Source organism: Pelophylax lessonae (genome assembly GCF_965119305.1).
Source record: "Pelophylax lessonae genome assembly, chromosome: 1".
NCBI lineage: Eukaryota > Metazoa > Chordata > Amphibia > Anura > Ranidae > Pelophylax > Pelophylax lessonae.
Window position 1 is genome coordinate 360,564,095 of NC_138768.1, and position 17,363 is coordinate 360,581,457.

The 17,363-nt window shown below is 41.2% G+C and overlaps 1 protein-coding gene across 1 annotated transcript in view; it reads right to left on the reverse strand.

The window, feature by feature from the left end:
- Window positions 1–17,363, reverse strand: part of VPS13A (vacuolar protein sorting 13 homolog A) — a 427,491-nt gene that overhangs the window by 371,059 nt on the left and 39,069 nt on the right. The window contains exon 2 of the mRNA XM_082266808.1: window positions 4,161–4,204. Coding sequence (XP_082122934.1) covers window positions 4,161–4,204 — 44 coding nt within the window. The remainder of the gene's footprint in view (window positions 1–4,160; window positions 4,205–17,363) is intronic.

A 17,363-nucleotide genomic window follows, 5' to 3' on the forward strand; every position in this document is an offset into this window, starting at 1 on the left:
AGGTGTGTAATCTGCTTGTATGGTTGTCTGCCTTTTTAATTTATTGTATTTCTACATATGTGTTCCTCAGCGCAAAATTTTCCCCTTTTTTTCTATTCTCAATTTCTTGGATATCTTTTTATATCCCTTTCTTTTTTACACAGTTCAACTACCTTTTCCGGCAGATCCTTTGACAATTCTTTTGCTTTCCCCATGACTCAGAATCCAGAAACGTCAGTACAGCACTGGATGAAAGATGCAAGGGTCTGTCAGGAGTCCAGAAACTCATTGACATTTTATACACACACACTAATTACAAGCAAACAGATCACAGGTGAGGATGGTTACCTTTAATAGCCATTCAAACCACTTTGTGTCAACTTGTGTGCATGTTATCAGGCCAAAATCATTAGGCTCCGTTCACATCTAGGCGTTTTGGGGCGTTTTTGGGGCGTTTTTCTGCTCTAGGATCAGCTCTCAAAACGCCCAACAAGACAAATCCTATTCATTTCAATGGCCCCTGTTCACATCTGAGCGTTTTGACGCTGTATACAAAACGCCCAACGCTCAAAAAAGTACATGAGCTTCTTTTTGGGCAGATTACAGGCGTTTTCCATTGATCTCTATTCAATCTAAAAACGCCTGCACAAAAATCGCGGTAAAAATCGCGGTAAAATCGCGGTAAAAAAACGCCGCAAAAATCGCGGTAAAATCGCGGTAAAAACGCGCGAAAAACGCTACGCTCAGGTGTGAATGTAGCCTTAGGGTCGTTTAGGTAGTTTTTGTTGTCATTATGATTTAAAAAGAGTAAACACGGTTGATAGATAATAAATGGCTTCAGCCAAACACTAACCATGAGTGAAAGAAAAGTTTTTGTGTTCTCGTTCATATTCTCGGAAAAATGGCCAAGAAATCATAAATTCTGCCAGGGTATGTAAACTTGTGAGCACAACTGTATATTGCAAGGGTTTAATTGTTTATTTATAAACTAGGGGAATTAAAAAATATTTACTTATCTGATCCTCTGCTCTTCCCTGCAGCTTCTGCTCCCATATGTCCCAACAGTCTAGGATTCTGAGCTCATCAATACCAAAGAAGTGTCCATAACCCAGCATTGGATGTGATGATGCTGAGGGACAGTACATGGCTGAAGCCATGGGGGAGCAGAGAATCAGGTAAGTAATACCGTTTCTTCTCTCCCCTAGATAAAATGGGCTACTAACCCTTGCAGTACAGATGCAGCTCCACCGCAAGAGAGAATTTTAAATGTTCTGAGGTGAGCTTGTAACTATGTAACTTTAGGTCTAATGAACGTATGCATTTTTGATAGAAAATAGTACAGAGTGAACAATTGAAGAAGTTGTAAATGTAAACAGTTACCTATACCCAGTGAAGTGGACTGGCCTCAGGTGATACCCAGAGAAGAAAAAAAAAAACTTCCAACATAAGTTGTACCTGTTTATCTACAACTATCTTTCCCCTACATCCATTCAAAGTGAAGCATTTACACAGGAGATCTCAGCTATGAAAAGCAGGGGGCAGAGAGCTGAAGTTACATCATTGAGGAGAGCCAATTGGAGGGAGGAAACATCTCCCTCCATACAGCACACAGGAACAGAACTGCTAATCAGCTGGAGGTCCTTCCCTTGTCATATTTTTTCTCTTGGTGTCAGGAAAAAATCAGAAGTGATTCATACAGATACTACCAAAGCATACAACTGTCTCTAGGGTTAACATGTAACCATACAACCCTTAATAATGGGGAGCGGTACTTCCTGAAAATATATACATCAAACGGTCAATTTGCGACCGGGGAGCCTCAGCAACCATATGTAAGGACATACCAAAAAAGGAAAACAGAGGTGCCACTGAGGTTAGCTCTGCAAAGTGGTTGCAAATCAAGGCTCAACACTGGTTTAAATGAGAAAGAACAATTTTATTGAAGAATATTGATTGGCATTAGAAATATCAGTCACTAAAAATCCACATCTGACTGAAAAACAGACCTGTGGAAACGTTCCCAAAATACAAACCACATCTACACACACTCACACATAATAGGACCCAGCCCACTCCACCCCACACATCATGGACTCCCACCCCTAGGCATCCTAAACAGAAGCAGTCACATTAATTGTATATGTGATTAAATCAAGTTGCAAATAGAAACTTCACATTGCTTGCATAGCTGTATGGATGCAGGCCAGTCAAAACGTATTGCTGTAACATTCTCTGTCTTCAATACCATTGGACTTCAGGGCAAACTTGACATGGGCGGGTAAGAAGGAACACTGGGCTGACCTGGCCACCTCTTAAAAGACTATTGCTCATAATGCTATGTATGCTTTCCCGACCCTGCTGACACTGATCTGTGTAGTGACTGCCCCAGGACTCATACATCTGCCGCCCATATGAGGTACTGACACTATGAAATCTGATGTGTAAAAATTTAGATTTAAGTGGTGACATACAGGACGGTACAGGGAGTGATTCGGGATTTGGTGGATTCTAATCATTAACTGCCTTGTAAGATGTCTGCCTCCATCCATACTTTAATGTACCTGATGGTGAGAGTGGATTTCTGTGGGACTTTCTGGTGTCACTAACTTTGACCATTACACTGATCCAATTACATGGAAATTCCTTCCCGATTGAAATATTCCATATCTTGATGCGGAGTTTGTCCTGGTTTATTGTTTGCAAATGATTCCAATGGACATGCCATGTTGAAATAACCCTATGATCCTTGCTAGGCTGTAATAGTTATCAATTAATTACTTTCCTCTAGCTTGATTGGCTTCCCTGGAACAAGTTTGCCCTGAAGTCCAATGGTATTGAAGACAGAGAATGTTACAGCAATAATTTCGGACTGCCCTGCATCCATACAGCTATGCAAGCAATGTAAATTTTCTATTTGCAACTTGATTTAATCACATAAACAATTAACGTGACTGCTTCTGTTTAGGATGCCTAGGGGAGGGAGTCCATGATGTGTGGGGTGGAGTGGGCTGGGTCCTATTATGTGTGAGTGTGTGTAGATGTGGTTTGTATTTTGGGAACATTTCCACAGGTCTGTTTTTCAGTCAGATGTGGATTTTTAGTGACTGATATTTCTAATACCAATCAATATGCTTCAATAAAATTGTTCTCTCATTTAAACCAGTGTTGAGCCTTGATTTGCAACCACTTTGCAGAGGTAACCTCAGTGGCACCTCTGTTTTCCTTTTTTTTGTAGATTCATACACATAGCAGGGGAACAAAGCAACAGATAGAAATGACATGTAGTGCTCTGGGTTGAGCCAAGTACACACTATAGAGAGATATGCTTAAGGCTCCATGTACACGGGACGCTGGAAATGGCCGTTTAGGAGCAGTTGGGCGTTTTTTTTCAGAAGCCCCTGAACCCATCTACATTTTATCTTATCTGTCCATGTACACCAGGTCGTTTACAGTCATTTGCAGGCAGTTGCGTTCAGGGACTGTTTTTAGAACGCAATTATTTGCGTTCGAACGCGTGTTTCCCGGCGTTTCAAACGCACAAACGCGTCCGAACGCGATGACCCGCGTTTAGCGTTCGCGTTTTTCCATTTTAAAGGGGAATAGAATAATTTTTTTGACCTCTAGGAACGCTTCTAAAACGCAAACTCCGCTAAACGCCCGCTGAACACGGGTACAAACGCGACCGAACGGACGTTTCAAACATCCTAAAAATTCCAGCATTCAAAGGGACTTTTAACAACGTCCCGTGTACATGGAGCCTTACTCGTATTTCATGTCATGTTTACAACCACTTTAACATTATGTGGGCATCTAAATGAATCTCCTTCAGAACTAGATTTATCAGCATAGAATTTCCGGTTTCATAGCGGGTCACTACGAATGTACAGACAATGGTCCCAGGTCGAGATTTGTGGAACCATCTTCTACAAATATGAATTGGTAAGAGTCCAAATGGTATAGAAAACATTCAAACCAAAATTAATCTCTGCTGCTGTCCCTTGACAAAACTAAACAGTAATGTTACACTGATTAAAACATACAAGTACAATTTTCCTTTCTATGCTATGGCCAGGCTTTTAACAAGGCTTACAAAAGTTACACAAATATAAAACAAAATGTATAAATTATTTCTTTTGACACTCAAGCTGTGCCCAACATGTTAAAAAAAAAAAAAGCCATACCAATGCATTTTCTTTAATCTCCAGATTCTTCAGTGCTACAGCGCCTAGTAGAATACAGAAATACATTTTAGCACGTCAATCTCACACAAAAAGGAACATCATTAGGGTAGAACTCAAGAAAAAAAAAAATATAGCAAATTTAAACATAAAAAACCCAGCTTTTTCTGCAATCTTCACCATCAGTCTTGAGCTGCCCATTTCTATACTTATTTTCCACCACCAGATGTCCTCAGTATGCCAGGTTGAATGACAGCCAGTGTAATTCAACTCCCTTCCTGTGAGCCCAAGCTTTAATGGACCCACACCCAGTCTGTGATTGGCAGTAAAAAAGCAGCAACACAATGACAAGCTCATTTCAATATGTTCCTTATCAGCACATGAACGCCTAATTTTGCTTCATCCTCTCACACTCTTGCAAATACAGGTATTCTAGTACTAGCATGGGAACATGGTTGCACACCTGTGTCCTTTCATACAAACAAACAATTAGCAATGGGGTTATATTAGATTTTGCATTTTAAATCAGCTAGGCGCGTCAAAACAAAAATGTGTGAAAAGTCTTATGGCCCGTACACACATTAGAGAGCCGATCACCACAGTTTATCCGATCAAACAAGAACGAAAATATTTCTCATACGAGACCAGATCGTACAATTTTTGTTTAACCAGTTGCCAAACACCCGCCGCAGTTTTACTGCGGCAGGGTGGCTTGGCTGCTCGAACCGAAGCAACTGTACAACGGTCGCGCACAGGGCTAGGGGGTGCGCGTACGTCCATCGTCCTCGCGATGTTCTGATTTGGTTTAAAACTGATCAGTCATCAGGTCCGGGCCAATGATTTTTGGCCTGGACCTGGTGATCGGTGCTGACCAATTGAAGAACCTTCTGTGCCTGTGTAATGTTAACAAAGGCACAGGAAATAATGCAATCTTCTCTCCTGGAGCCCTTTTCGGTTCCAGCGTGAGAGAAAAGGTCATTAACTGTGAGTACACAAGCACTACACTGACACCAGTACACATAGGCACACATTAAACCCCCTGAACACCCCCCATTTAACCCTTTCACTCCCTGGCACAGTGTCACTATATACAGTATACAGATAATTTACTGATCACTGCATTATTGTCACTTGGGACTTCAGTTAGTGTGAGAGACAGTTAGTGGTAGTTTGAGCTAGTCCCAAATAGGTTTAGACCCGGTTCACACTGATGCGAGTGCCGGGTTCGCATGTAATGTCGGAGCGCACTGCTCCGACATTACATGCGATCAGCTGTGCGGTGCGAGTTTAGCCATACAGTTTGTATGGCTAAATTCGCATCGCACCCGGTGCAAACACGCACAGGAGGCATTTTTGCAGCCGCATCAGGATCGGATCGCACAGCGCTTCACACTTGTGCGATCCCATCCTGTGCGAACTGCACGATCGCACTGTGATATGCGATCAAACTGGGGGTGTCGTTAAGATTACATTGACACCCCCAGCGGATCGCATATGGCAGTGTGAACTGCCGGGGGTGCGTGTGCGATGCGGGAACAGGCTGCGAATTCGCAGCCTTCCCGCATCGCATCAGTGTGACCCGAGCCTTAGGGTACCCGCCATATATCCCCTAAGATTTACCCCCTGGTTACCCCCATTTAACCCCTACATTGCCCTGTCACAGTGTCACTATTATAGTGTACAGATCTTTTATGATCACGGAATTGTCACAGGTGACATCAGTTCGCGTCAATAATACAGGATTGCGTCAGATTGCCCGCCGCATATTTAGTAATAAATTTCAACCCTTTGATTGCCAGTGACACACACACACACTAAACACCTCCAATACTAGTATAGTGTCTGAACAGATCAATATCTTTGATCTGATCAGAACTATACTAGCATTACCAATAGTTTAGTATAGTGTTCCCAAAATACAGCATTAGCAGGATCAGCTCTGGCACCTGCGTTTAGCCCCTCGGCCCCTCCCCAAAGAAGTGCAATATCAGCAGATTACTGTCACTTCTGATACACAGCACACTAAATCGCAGCGTTAGAGTCAAGTTTGATCTCTGCTAGTGCTAGCAGTTAAATGTTTTGGTAGCGTTTCGAACAGTCTTTAACAACCAGATGCATTTTTACCTGTGAGTCACACTAGGTACCTATAAATTTATTGGCCAAAATGTCCAAACAGAGGATACTAGTGAAGAGGCCTACACAATGCTGAGCATGACAGATAAGAGCGATGGGGAAGCCTCACTGTCAGAATCAGGTTCAGTATTCGAACCTGTAGAGAGCAGCAGCACCCTGACTGATCGCTCTGATGACGGAGTAGCATACCCGACCCCGTTCTTCTGTAGAGTGTCGGTACTAGTGCCGCTCAACCTTCTGGTGAACTGGCAAGCACGAGCGGCCTAGTACATCCTGGTCATAGTCGAATCTGCACCGCAGTAAGACTTGGTGACGTGGCAAGTCCAATAAGTGCAGTTCAAGCTGGTGCCGTGGCTAGCACAAGTAGTGTCCCGCAGCCACCAATAATTCAAAGACAGGCCCGTCCATAGTGTCCTCCCTAATGCGCTTGCAAATCCTGATTGGAAGCCCACCACTTTTGCAGCGCCCATACTTGCTTCACCATATATTTTTTAACACTTTTCTTGGCAGAGATTTCTTAATCCACATTGATCGATGCAAATGGAGTAATCTGCAATGTTTTGGTTTTTTTTTTCCATGGGCCGAAGGAAAAAAAAAAAAAAAAAAAAGAACATTGCATGTATGCCCATCATTAGATCCTTGGAGGTCTAATGGTGGGCATACCACACACTTTCTGGCAGAGATTTCTAAATCCACATCGATCAATGTGAATAGAGGAATCGGTTAGGTTCTCTTTTTTGTTCAGCCCACAGGCTGCATGAAGAAAAATAACCTTACAATATACAGTATGCTCAACACGGACCAGCAACGTACTGGTACGTCGATGGACTTTGAGTGGTCATACCAGGATGATGCCTGCAGATTTAGGCATCATCTTGGTATTGTTTTTTACAGCCAGAGGATGACTTGCATGTAAAAGCAATCCTAGTGGATAATTAGCTGCTAAACTGCTTTTACAAGTAGTGGGAGGGGACCCCCCTCCCCTTTTGGGGTGTCATTTCACATATAGCCATGGCATGTTTGAACAATATATCATTTAATTGACAACTTTGTATTAATAAAAAAAAAAAAAAATTGTAATTTTCCCAAAACTTGTGGCAAAATATAAAATATTCCATAGACTCAACATGCCTCTCAGCAAGGGGTGTCTACTTTCTGAAAGGGGGTAATTTGAGAGGGGGTTTGTACTATCTTGCCATTTCATGGCCTCCGAAACGGATAGGTAGTGAGTAGCGAAATAAACAATTTACACCCTCAAAAAGCCTGAAGGCGGTGATTGGTTTCTGGAGTCCTGTACGTGGCTAGACTCCCAAAAGTCTCACACATGGGGTATCCCCATACTCCAGGAAAGCAGCAGAATGTATTTTGTGCATGTAATTCCACATATACCCATGGCATGCGTGAGCAATTTATAATTTCAATGACAACTTTGTGTAAAAAAAAAAAATAAAAAATAAAATAAAATGAACACCTGTGACAAAAAAAAAAAATATTCAATGGGCTCAACATGCCTCTCAGGAAATTCCTTGGGATGTGTACTTCCAAAAAAGGGTAATTTGGGGGGGGGGGGGGGGGGGATTTTGTACTGTCCTGCCATTTTAGCACTTCAATGGCATAGTCAGAAAGTAAAAGCTATAGCTTTTGTACAAACCAATAAATATATACTTATTGAGATTTTTTTTTTTTAATACATTTTGGCCTAAATGTATGACAAAAAATTAGTTTATTAGATGTTTTTTTATAAGAAAAAGTAGAAAATTTAATTTTTTCTCCAAATTTTCAGTCTTTCTTCGTTTATATCGAAAAAAAAAAAACACAACAGAGGTGATAAAATACCACCAAAAGTAAGCTCTATTTGTGAGAAAAAAAGAACATAAATGTCATTTGGGTACAGCATTGCATGACTGCAAAATTACCGGCTAAAGTCACACAGTGCCAAACTGCATAAAATGGCCTATTAGGGGGTAAAACCTTCCGGTCCAGAAGTGGTTAATCAGTACAGTTGTCTTTCAAAAATACAGTACAAATATACTACAACACAGGACATAACTTCCAAATTTTTCTTCTGTTGTGCGAGAATTTAAAAAAACGTAAGTAAACTCTTCATGTTCGATATGCGACTAGCATTAAAAAAAAAAAAAAAAAACACAGACGATCTGTCATCCGATTTTTGGACCGTGTGTAAGAAAGGCATGTATTCTGCCAGCAGATGCGGTGTGGAATCCTTGCTCTCTGTGCGGAAGCAGTGAACTGTTTTCAGAGATTAGACACACCTCCTGCCGAGTCCTGAGCTCTCCAGTCTGCATGGAGTATGAGTTTTGCGGATTGTAGCACAGCAGGAGGTGTGTCAAAACCGAAGAGAGATCACACAAAGAGCAAGAGTCCGACTATGCAGCTGCTGGTAGGGGACAGGCTTCTCTACGGTTATGGTTGCTTTCTGAAAAAAATGGAACAGTAGGACTTTGAACACCTTTTGTTTTGATTCAACTGGAACATAAACTGAAAGTTTAAAAAGTGTCATTAAACCCACATCATTAAAAGCTATCAGTAATTGGAGTATTACAACAGGGCTTGACAAATTTGATTTAAATCTAGGAGCCAGCTAAATAAAAGTTAGGAGCCAGTTTTTTTTTAACTAACAAATCTTACGGGTTGAACATGTAGCATGTTCCTGAAGGTGACCTAATCATTTAACCCTTTCACAGTTAGAGCCATTTTTTTCCCACATAACCACCTCCTGTTCACCGTATAGTAAAATGACAGCAGGCGGGATCCCTTCTCGTTCAGGGACGACATAATATGACGTCGCCCCAGTGTCAGCACGCAGCGCGGCGATCATGGTCGCACTGTGTTCCTAGGATGACGACGAGGCTCTTTACCAATGTGATCAACACAGAAGTGCTATTTATCGGCTCTCCTTGTCTCACACAACTGCCTATCAGTGCCCATCAGTGCTGCCTATCATTGCCCATAAGTGCCATCTATCAGTACAGCCTATCAGTACCTATCAGTGGTGCCTCATCAGTGCCCATCAGTGCTGCCTATCATTGCCCATAAGTGCCATCAGTGCCGCCTCATCAGAGCAGCCTATCAGTACCCATCAGTGGTGCCTCATCAGTGCACATCAGTGAAGGAGAAAAATTACTTTTTTACAAAATTTACTGACAGAAACTAAGAAAAATTTGTCAAAGTGTGTCAGCGTTGAAAGCTGAAAATTGGCCTGGGCAGGAAGGGGGTGAAAGTGCCCTGCATTGAAGCGGTTAAAAAATTATTTTAGGCCTGATGCATAAAACCCCCAAACATATTTTCTGAAAGCAGACACCCTAGAAAATAAAATAGTGGTACTTCCAATTTTTTATGTTACAGGATATTATCGTAAAGGTCAAGGAAACACAAAATTTCAGTATAAAATAAATTAATTAATTTAAAATAAAATTTAACCACTTAAGCCCCGGAAGATTTTACCCCCTTCCTGACCAGGGGGTTTTTTGCGATTTTTTACTGCGTGACTTTAACGGACAATTGCGCGGTCGTGCGACAATGTACCTAAACGAATTTCACGTCCTTTTTTTCCCACAAACAGAGCTTTCTTTTGGTGGTATTTGATCACCTGTGCGATTTTTTGATCATGTGCTATAAACAAAAGAGCGTAATTTTTGCAAAAATAACAATATTTTTCACTTTTTTTTATATGAAATTCCCCAAAAAAAAATTAAAAATCTAAATTTTTTAACATTTTCGGCCAATTTGTTTTACGCTACATATGTTTGGTAAAAAAAAAAAAAAAAAAAAAAAATATCGCAAAATTTTGATTGGTTTGTGCAAAAGTTATCGCGTTTACTAACAAAGGGAAAGATTTTTGTCATTTTTGGTGTTTTTTTTTTTAACGAGTAATGGCGGCGATCTGCGATTTTTTTTGCGGTACTGCGACATTGCGGCGGACAGATCGGACCCTTGACTGACATTTTTGACACTTTTGGGGGTACCAGTGACATTACTGCAGTAATCAGTGCTATATATATGCACTGATACTGCAAAAATGACACTGGCAGGGAAGGGGTTAACTGTATTGGACAGGGAGGGGTTAAGTGTGTCCTAGGGGCGTGCTTCTAACTGTAGTGGGACATTGCTATTGGTGTAAAAACAAAGATCAACGGTTCTACATAGTAGAACCGTCTGATCTTCATTTTTACACAGGGAGAACTGACAGGCGGCTTGTTTACATAAGCCGCTCTGTCTTTCTCCCGCTGTACCGGCGAACGTAGTGTGACCGGCGGACATCGGGTCCGCCAGTCACACTCCCGCACTCCTCCGTGAACGAGCCGAGGCGCTCGCGCGCTCGCCCGCTATTGGCTCTAGAAGGAGTGACAGGCGAGCGACGTAGACCTACGTCACTCTGCCTGGCCGGGGCTGACTGCCGAAGTAAATATACTGTGAGCAGTCAGCAACCGGTTAAGGGGCACAAAAACACAAATTACCTCATATGTTTGGTAAAATATAAGGTTGCACTGAGATTATAGATACTAAACATGTCAAACCTTAAACATGTCAGTACACTATATTTTCCATTGGCGACACCCTAAAAGTCATCAGTTTAGCGTTACAAAGGAGGTCTGGTGCTAGTATTATTGTGCTTATTCCAGCGTGCATGTTGATATGCATGTGTATTGCAATCAATGTTTTCAGGAGTAGGCGCCCCTCCAGTTTACATTTATTTGTGCATGCGTATATTTGGGAGTGGGGAAGGGGGCTTTAATTTATTAGGGGGGAAATTTTATGTGCTTGGGTGTAACACATTTTTTACAATTAGAACAATGTATTTTTTTTCTAACTTTTTATGTCATCTTTTTTTTTTTTTTCTTTTTGGTGACAGGTTCTCTTTAACCAGTTTCAGACCGGAGGATTTTCCTCCTTAATGACCAGGCCCTATTTTGCGATTCGGCACTGCATTACTTTAACGGACAATTGCGCGGTCGTGCTACGCTGTACCTAAATAAAATTGACGTCTTTTTTTTTCCCCGCAAATAGAGCTTTCTTTTGGTGATATTTGATCACCTGTGCGATTTTTTTTTTTTTATAAACAAAAAAATAGCGACGATTTTGCGAAAAAAAAAACAATATTTTTCACATTCTGCTATATGACATTCCCAATCAAAAAAAAAATTTGAAAATCAAAATTTAAAATTTTAGGCCAATTTATTTTCTGCTACATATTTAAAAAAAAAAAAAAAAAAAAAAAAAAAATCGCAATAAGCGGATTTTGATTGGTTTGCGCAAGAGTTTTTGCGTCTACTAACTACGGGAAAGATTTGTCATTTTTATTGGTTTTTTTTTTACTAGTAATGGCGGCGATCTGCGATTTTTATGCGGGACTACGACATTGCGGCAGACAGATCGGACCCCTAACTGACATTTTTGACACTTTTGGGAGTACCAGTGGCATTACTATAGTAATCAGTGCTAAAAATATGCACTCTTACTGTAATAATGACATTGGCAGGGAAGGGGTTAACATTGTTAGTGATCAAGGGGTTAAATGCAAGCCTAGGGGAGTGATTTTAACTGTGTGGGGGTTGGGCTTGTGAGATGAACATAGAGACATGAAATCCTATATAGCAGGATCGCATAGCCTCTGTGATCATCCAAGGGAGAAGTACAGACGGCTGTGTTTACAGCAGCTGACCGTCCTTTTCTCTCAGCGGGGAGCGATCGCGGGTGTCAGGCGGCAATGGGAGCAGCCTATAACCCACACTGGCTTCTCCGCTGACGATCGGGGGCGGGAGCGTGCCGCCGGTGGCGCACGCTCGCCCCCTAGCTCCTCCGAGGCAGATGATGTTTATTAACGGGATTCTCCCTGGGACAACCACTTTGCCGACGTAAATATAAAGTAAGCGGTCGGCAAGTGGTTAATGAAACATCCAGGGTCTAAAAAACTGTGCAGGTCTTCTCTCTGTGCTCAACTAAATGTAATGCAATGCACTTTTTACTGCATTACATTTTTTCCAAGCTTTGATGGCCGGAAAACCTAACCAGCATAGCGGGTGCCTCCATGTAGAGGGGAGTGGGGAAAGTGGACAAACGTCTGTTCTCCTCCCCCTCTAGTTGTTGACCCGGAAAAGATGTGCGATGTCCCTTCCGATCAACCACTCGAAGGGGAGGAGAACAGACATGTGTCAACTCTCCCCACTGCCCTCTACGTGCTGGTCCCGGGCCCCTAGATGGGCAAGCGGAGCCTGGAAAACATAGCGAGGGGCACGCGCGGGTGCGGGGAGCATTCGGGCGGAAGCCCAGGCGCTAGGATGAAACTTCTTATCCCCATGGCGACCTGATGCCTGGGGTTTGTCAAGACATGTATTACATGCTGTTCATACTCAGTCGCTATAGGTTTCGTTTTCTGTATTCTGCAGAAAACCTGGTTTATCCACCTGTTCGTGTCCCCACTACAGTTGGGGATTTTGCAGAGCAGTGCTGGCATCTAGCGCACATGCTCAGTTTTCAGTGTATTTTCTACCCTGAGCTTCTCCTCCCCATCAAATCTGAGCAGTCCTTGTGACTATAGATCAGCATTTCTCAACCTTTTTTCAGTCAAGCCATTCTTTAAAATCCTGCACAATCTCCAAGCACCCCATTCTAAAATATAAAAAAAAAAAACTAATAGCGTTACATAATGAAGCAACATTCACACACATAGAACACTCAATACTAGAGGTGATTTATTCTTATGATGCAAATACACCCTGGCATACTGGTACAGACTAGTTTTCCAGCACTTCTCTTCTCCCTCAGTTTCTATTCCTTACTGAGCTAATGTGATGCCAATGCTGATGGAGAGAGAGGCCAGGAAGGGACAAACAAGCATGCAGGCACTGACGTACTCCTTAGGACATCATCAGTTATTGGGATGCCAGCAGCTTTCTTTTTCTTACACAGTACCCGAGGTTGTAATGCTACACAAAGCCACAGGTTTTATTGTGCAACAAAACACAGGCTTGCTATACGCGCTGCCCTGTTGACAATTTTGAGGCAATTTGGGGCAATTTTTAGGCTTTTTTTCGGGACACCCCTGAAGAACCCAGAAGGCACAATGGTTGAAAAAGGCTGCTAGAGAGTTACACATGTGGGCGTATACACCGTGGTAAATGACAGCCCACTCCCTTCCTTCTCCTCAGGCCTCTCTAACCAGCTACACACAATAGGAGCCAGATATTACATGTAGTTTGATGGAGGCTTCACCCCCCTGTAGATCTAAGGCACAGGCTAGAGGGGCGTGGCACAGCCTGTGACTTGCAGAAATCTGCCCACACCAGGTTATTTCCTTAAAATAATTTAAAAACAGTTTATTGATATTAAATTATTTTATTTTTACTCTGTATCCCAAAGGCTTTTTTTTTTAAACATGTGAGCAGCAGTAGAGGGCTTGAAGCTCAGTCCGTTCTCATAAGATTCCCCCATAGAGAACAGCGGGGACCTGACAGCTCTGTCTCCGCAAACAGCGCAGAGACAGAGCTGCCATCCGCCGATCCCCCGCTGAGAAAAGCGGAGTCCACCGACGGACTCCCATGTGGGAAAGGGGCCTAAGGGGGAAAAATCTTCCAGTCCAGAAGTTGTTAAGAACATTCTGAAAATATTTTGCTCCTAGTCTAACAATTCCAAAATGTTAAATGACATTTACAGCATCTCCAAGAACATAACTGCTTCAAACATTTTAGCACTTTCAACCTTTACAATGTGCTAATTAAAATGAATGTTTCTTCCTACAGCTCTAAACTCAATATTTGCATCTGTTTCTTGCACCCTTGAGATGCCCTCCTTTAGAAACAAACGAACAAAAACAGACACTGCAGTTTTCTGAAATCTCTGCCATTTTCTTGGTCAGGACTCTGGAGAATGAAAAAGAGGTATACCACTGAAATGATGATGCCACAACTTTATTCAATAATTAAAGGTTTTTCAAACAGCTGATTATGATAAAGGCATAAACAGTTTTGCTTAGAAATGAAACATTCTCCCACAGGTATACTGGTTACTATATAGTTCATTTACATATCCAGTTGGATATGTAACCAGAAGATTTACCCCTCTTTCTTACCAGGGCCATTTTTTTGCCATACGGCACAACGTTACTTTAACTGACAATTGCTGACAAATACTGTACCCAAATAAAATTTGTAATTTTCCCCACAAATAGAGCTTTTTTGGTGGTATTTGATCACCAATGGGTTTTGTTTTTTTTTGTTTTTTTGCGCTATAAACAAAAACAGACCGACAATTTTGAAAAAAATAAAATAAAATTTTACTTTGTGCTATAAAACATATCCAATTAAAAAAACACACATTTCTTCATAAATTTAGGCCAAATATGTATTCAGCTACATATTTTTGTAAAAAAAAAAAAAAAAAAAAATCTAAATAAGTGTATATTGTTTGGTTTCCTCAAAAGGTTATAGCATCTATATATTATTATTATTGAAATTTTATTGGATTATTTTTTTATGCTAGTAATGATGCCGATCAGCGACTTATAGCGGGACTACAATATAGCGGCGCACATTCTGACACTGTGGGAACCAGTGACATTAATACAGTGATTAGTGCTAAAAATATGCACTGGCACTGTACTAATGACACTGGCTAGGAAGGTATTAACCACTTGCCGTCGGCTTACTGTATATTTACGTCGGCAGAGTGGCTCTCCTAGGCAAAATCACGTTAATAAACGTCATCTGCCTGGGAGGGTAGACCTCTGAAGACGTCACAGGAAGTAACGAAACAAGTAAGGTTGGAACACATGGCGTGACACCAGCACGCAGTTGGAACACAAGCCAGAATCTCCGCTCGCTGCACGTAGCTTGTATAGCCTATACATTGTCACGATTACTGCAAACCCACTTGCTTTTATTTACCCATGGATGGGATTAATCATACATACTACACTATCCGGAGTATTTATTTTTATACCCTGGCCCTAAACTAATGCGGGGAGAGGAAAGGAGAAATCTACCCTACCCCAATATTGGAGCGCCACGGGGGAACTGACCCTGGCCTTGGGGGGCCAAACAAGCGTCAGTGGTCTTAGTGCTATAAGGCATACGAGACCCATTACATTTGGAAAGTTACCCAACTTTACCCATACCACGGTGGAGAGGAACCTGTGCCACATGCATGTCACAAGGCGGCGGATTGGATAAGATCCACACTGAGCACCCGCACTTTTGTATCGGGTGAGCATATTTGCACAAAGAAAAGTCTTATGAACCTTTTGATCACTACAGTCACTTTATTTATGGACTTGAAATAACCAGTATGGGACACTTGCACTTATAATTATTTATCACCAATTTATGCACTATTTATTATATTGGATTATTGTATTGGTTATTTATTCTTTATCCCACATATTCAGCTGTTATGTATATATTGATTAAAAATTGCAGTTATTATTCAGCTCACTAAATCAGTTGATCTATATTGATATAATATTGCAGTTATTATTTCTCTATTTATTGCACCCAGCACATTTATTATTGATTGAAAAGTCACATGATATTAATTGATGTATACTGCATCTTCTTAAGCTGCTGACTATTATTTAGCAAGTGCTGTAGGTAGCCAAAACCTAGGCTATTACCAACAAAAAAATAATGTGCTGTAAATAGAAAAATGGCTGGATGATTGGTCAAGCCTCCTAACATACTGCCTCCCTCCTTATTTGACATATGTTGGTCCAGCTGTAGGATGGGTTATCTTTATTATGTACTAGCCATTGTAACCTTAAAGGACTCATCTGGATACAACATTTTCCCCTATATGCAGCACTGTATTTCTATTCCTGCTGGTCTTTAATGGACAAAAAAAAAAAAAAAAAAACATTATACATATATAAAATAATTATGTGCTGAGAATTTTTTTAAGGCTACCATGGACCATCTCTGCCACCAACCTTTACATAGTATTTACTGAGACACAAAGATATGGAGAAAGCCTAGTCTTCACCAGAACACCAGCAAATGTACATATTTAACTCCATCACACTACAGGTCACAATCATCGGGTTTAAAACAACAACAATGTGCAGGCAGATAACCAAAGCAAACAACTGAGGCTGTAAGCAGGAACTTAGGTAGGCCACAGATGATAAAATTAATTTTTTTGTACCCGCGGGTTGAATGGAAAAAAAAAAAAACACAGACAAAGTTGATGAGGGAATCCCTCCCCCATAGCTACTCAATTCCAGCTATAGCCAGCAACACTGCTCAAGCAATAAAAAAAAACAGGCTGGATGTACCAAAGTCGATCGTAAAACTGACTTCTGAAAAAATAAAATAAAAAATAGCCTGCCGTAGGTTTGAAATTCGTCTGACCCTTACTGAACTGACAGCCAAGGTTTAGGCAGAGTCATAACTCAGGATAGAGAGTGTTCAAGAAAAGTTGAAATACAGACGGTTGTTAAGACAGGCAACTGATAAAGAACCGGATCCCAAAACAGCTGAATTTGTAACTGAAGTAACAGAAATTACAGCTAAGACTACAGAAACTTCACAAACAACCAGGAGGATGTGAAGCAAAAATTCCAGCGTATACCTAAAAGGCATTTTTTTTTCTTGTTTTTGATGGCGTGGAGAGGAATAAGAACACCTGTCAGGTTTTTACTGCTGTCTTGGTCACCATTCGAGAGAGCCATCCTCTCTTTTTGATCGGTTTACCATAAACATTTAAAGTGAAATTAAAAAAAGAGAAATCACAAATTTTGGGTTGAAACCAGAACAGTAAAAGAGGTGATATCTTTCAATAGAAACACTATTGACAAGCAGGGATTTCCTCGCTTTGGAGGGCTTGCCTCTCCCTTCTTGTTTTGGCTACAGGTAAAAAAAAAAAAAAAAAAAAGACAGGGATTATAACCCTCCCTTACGCTATGCAAAATAAAAAAAAAAAATGCCTATAGTTCTACTTTAAAATATCACCAATCCGCCAACCCTGTGCATGGAATAAAAGCTTTGATCATACTCTCATATGGAATAAAACAACCATGCTCTTATGGCCCATACTGCGTTAAACTAGCCTTGAAAAGGGGTT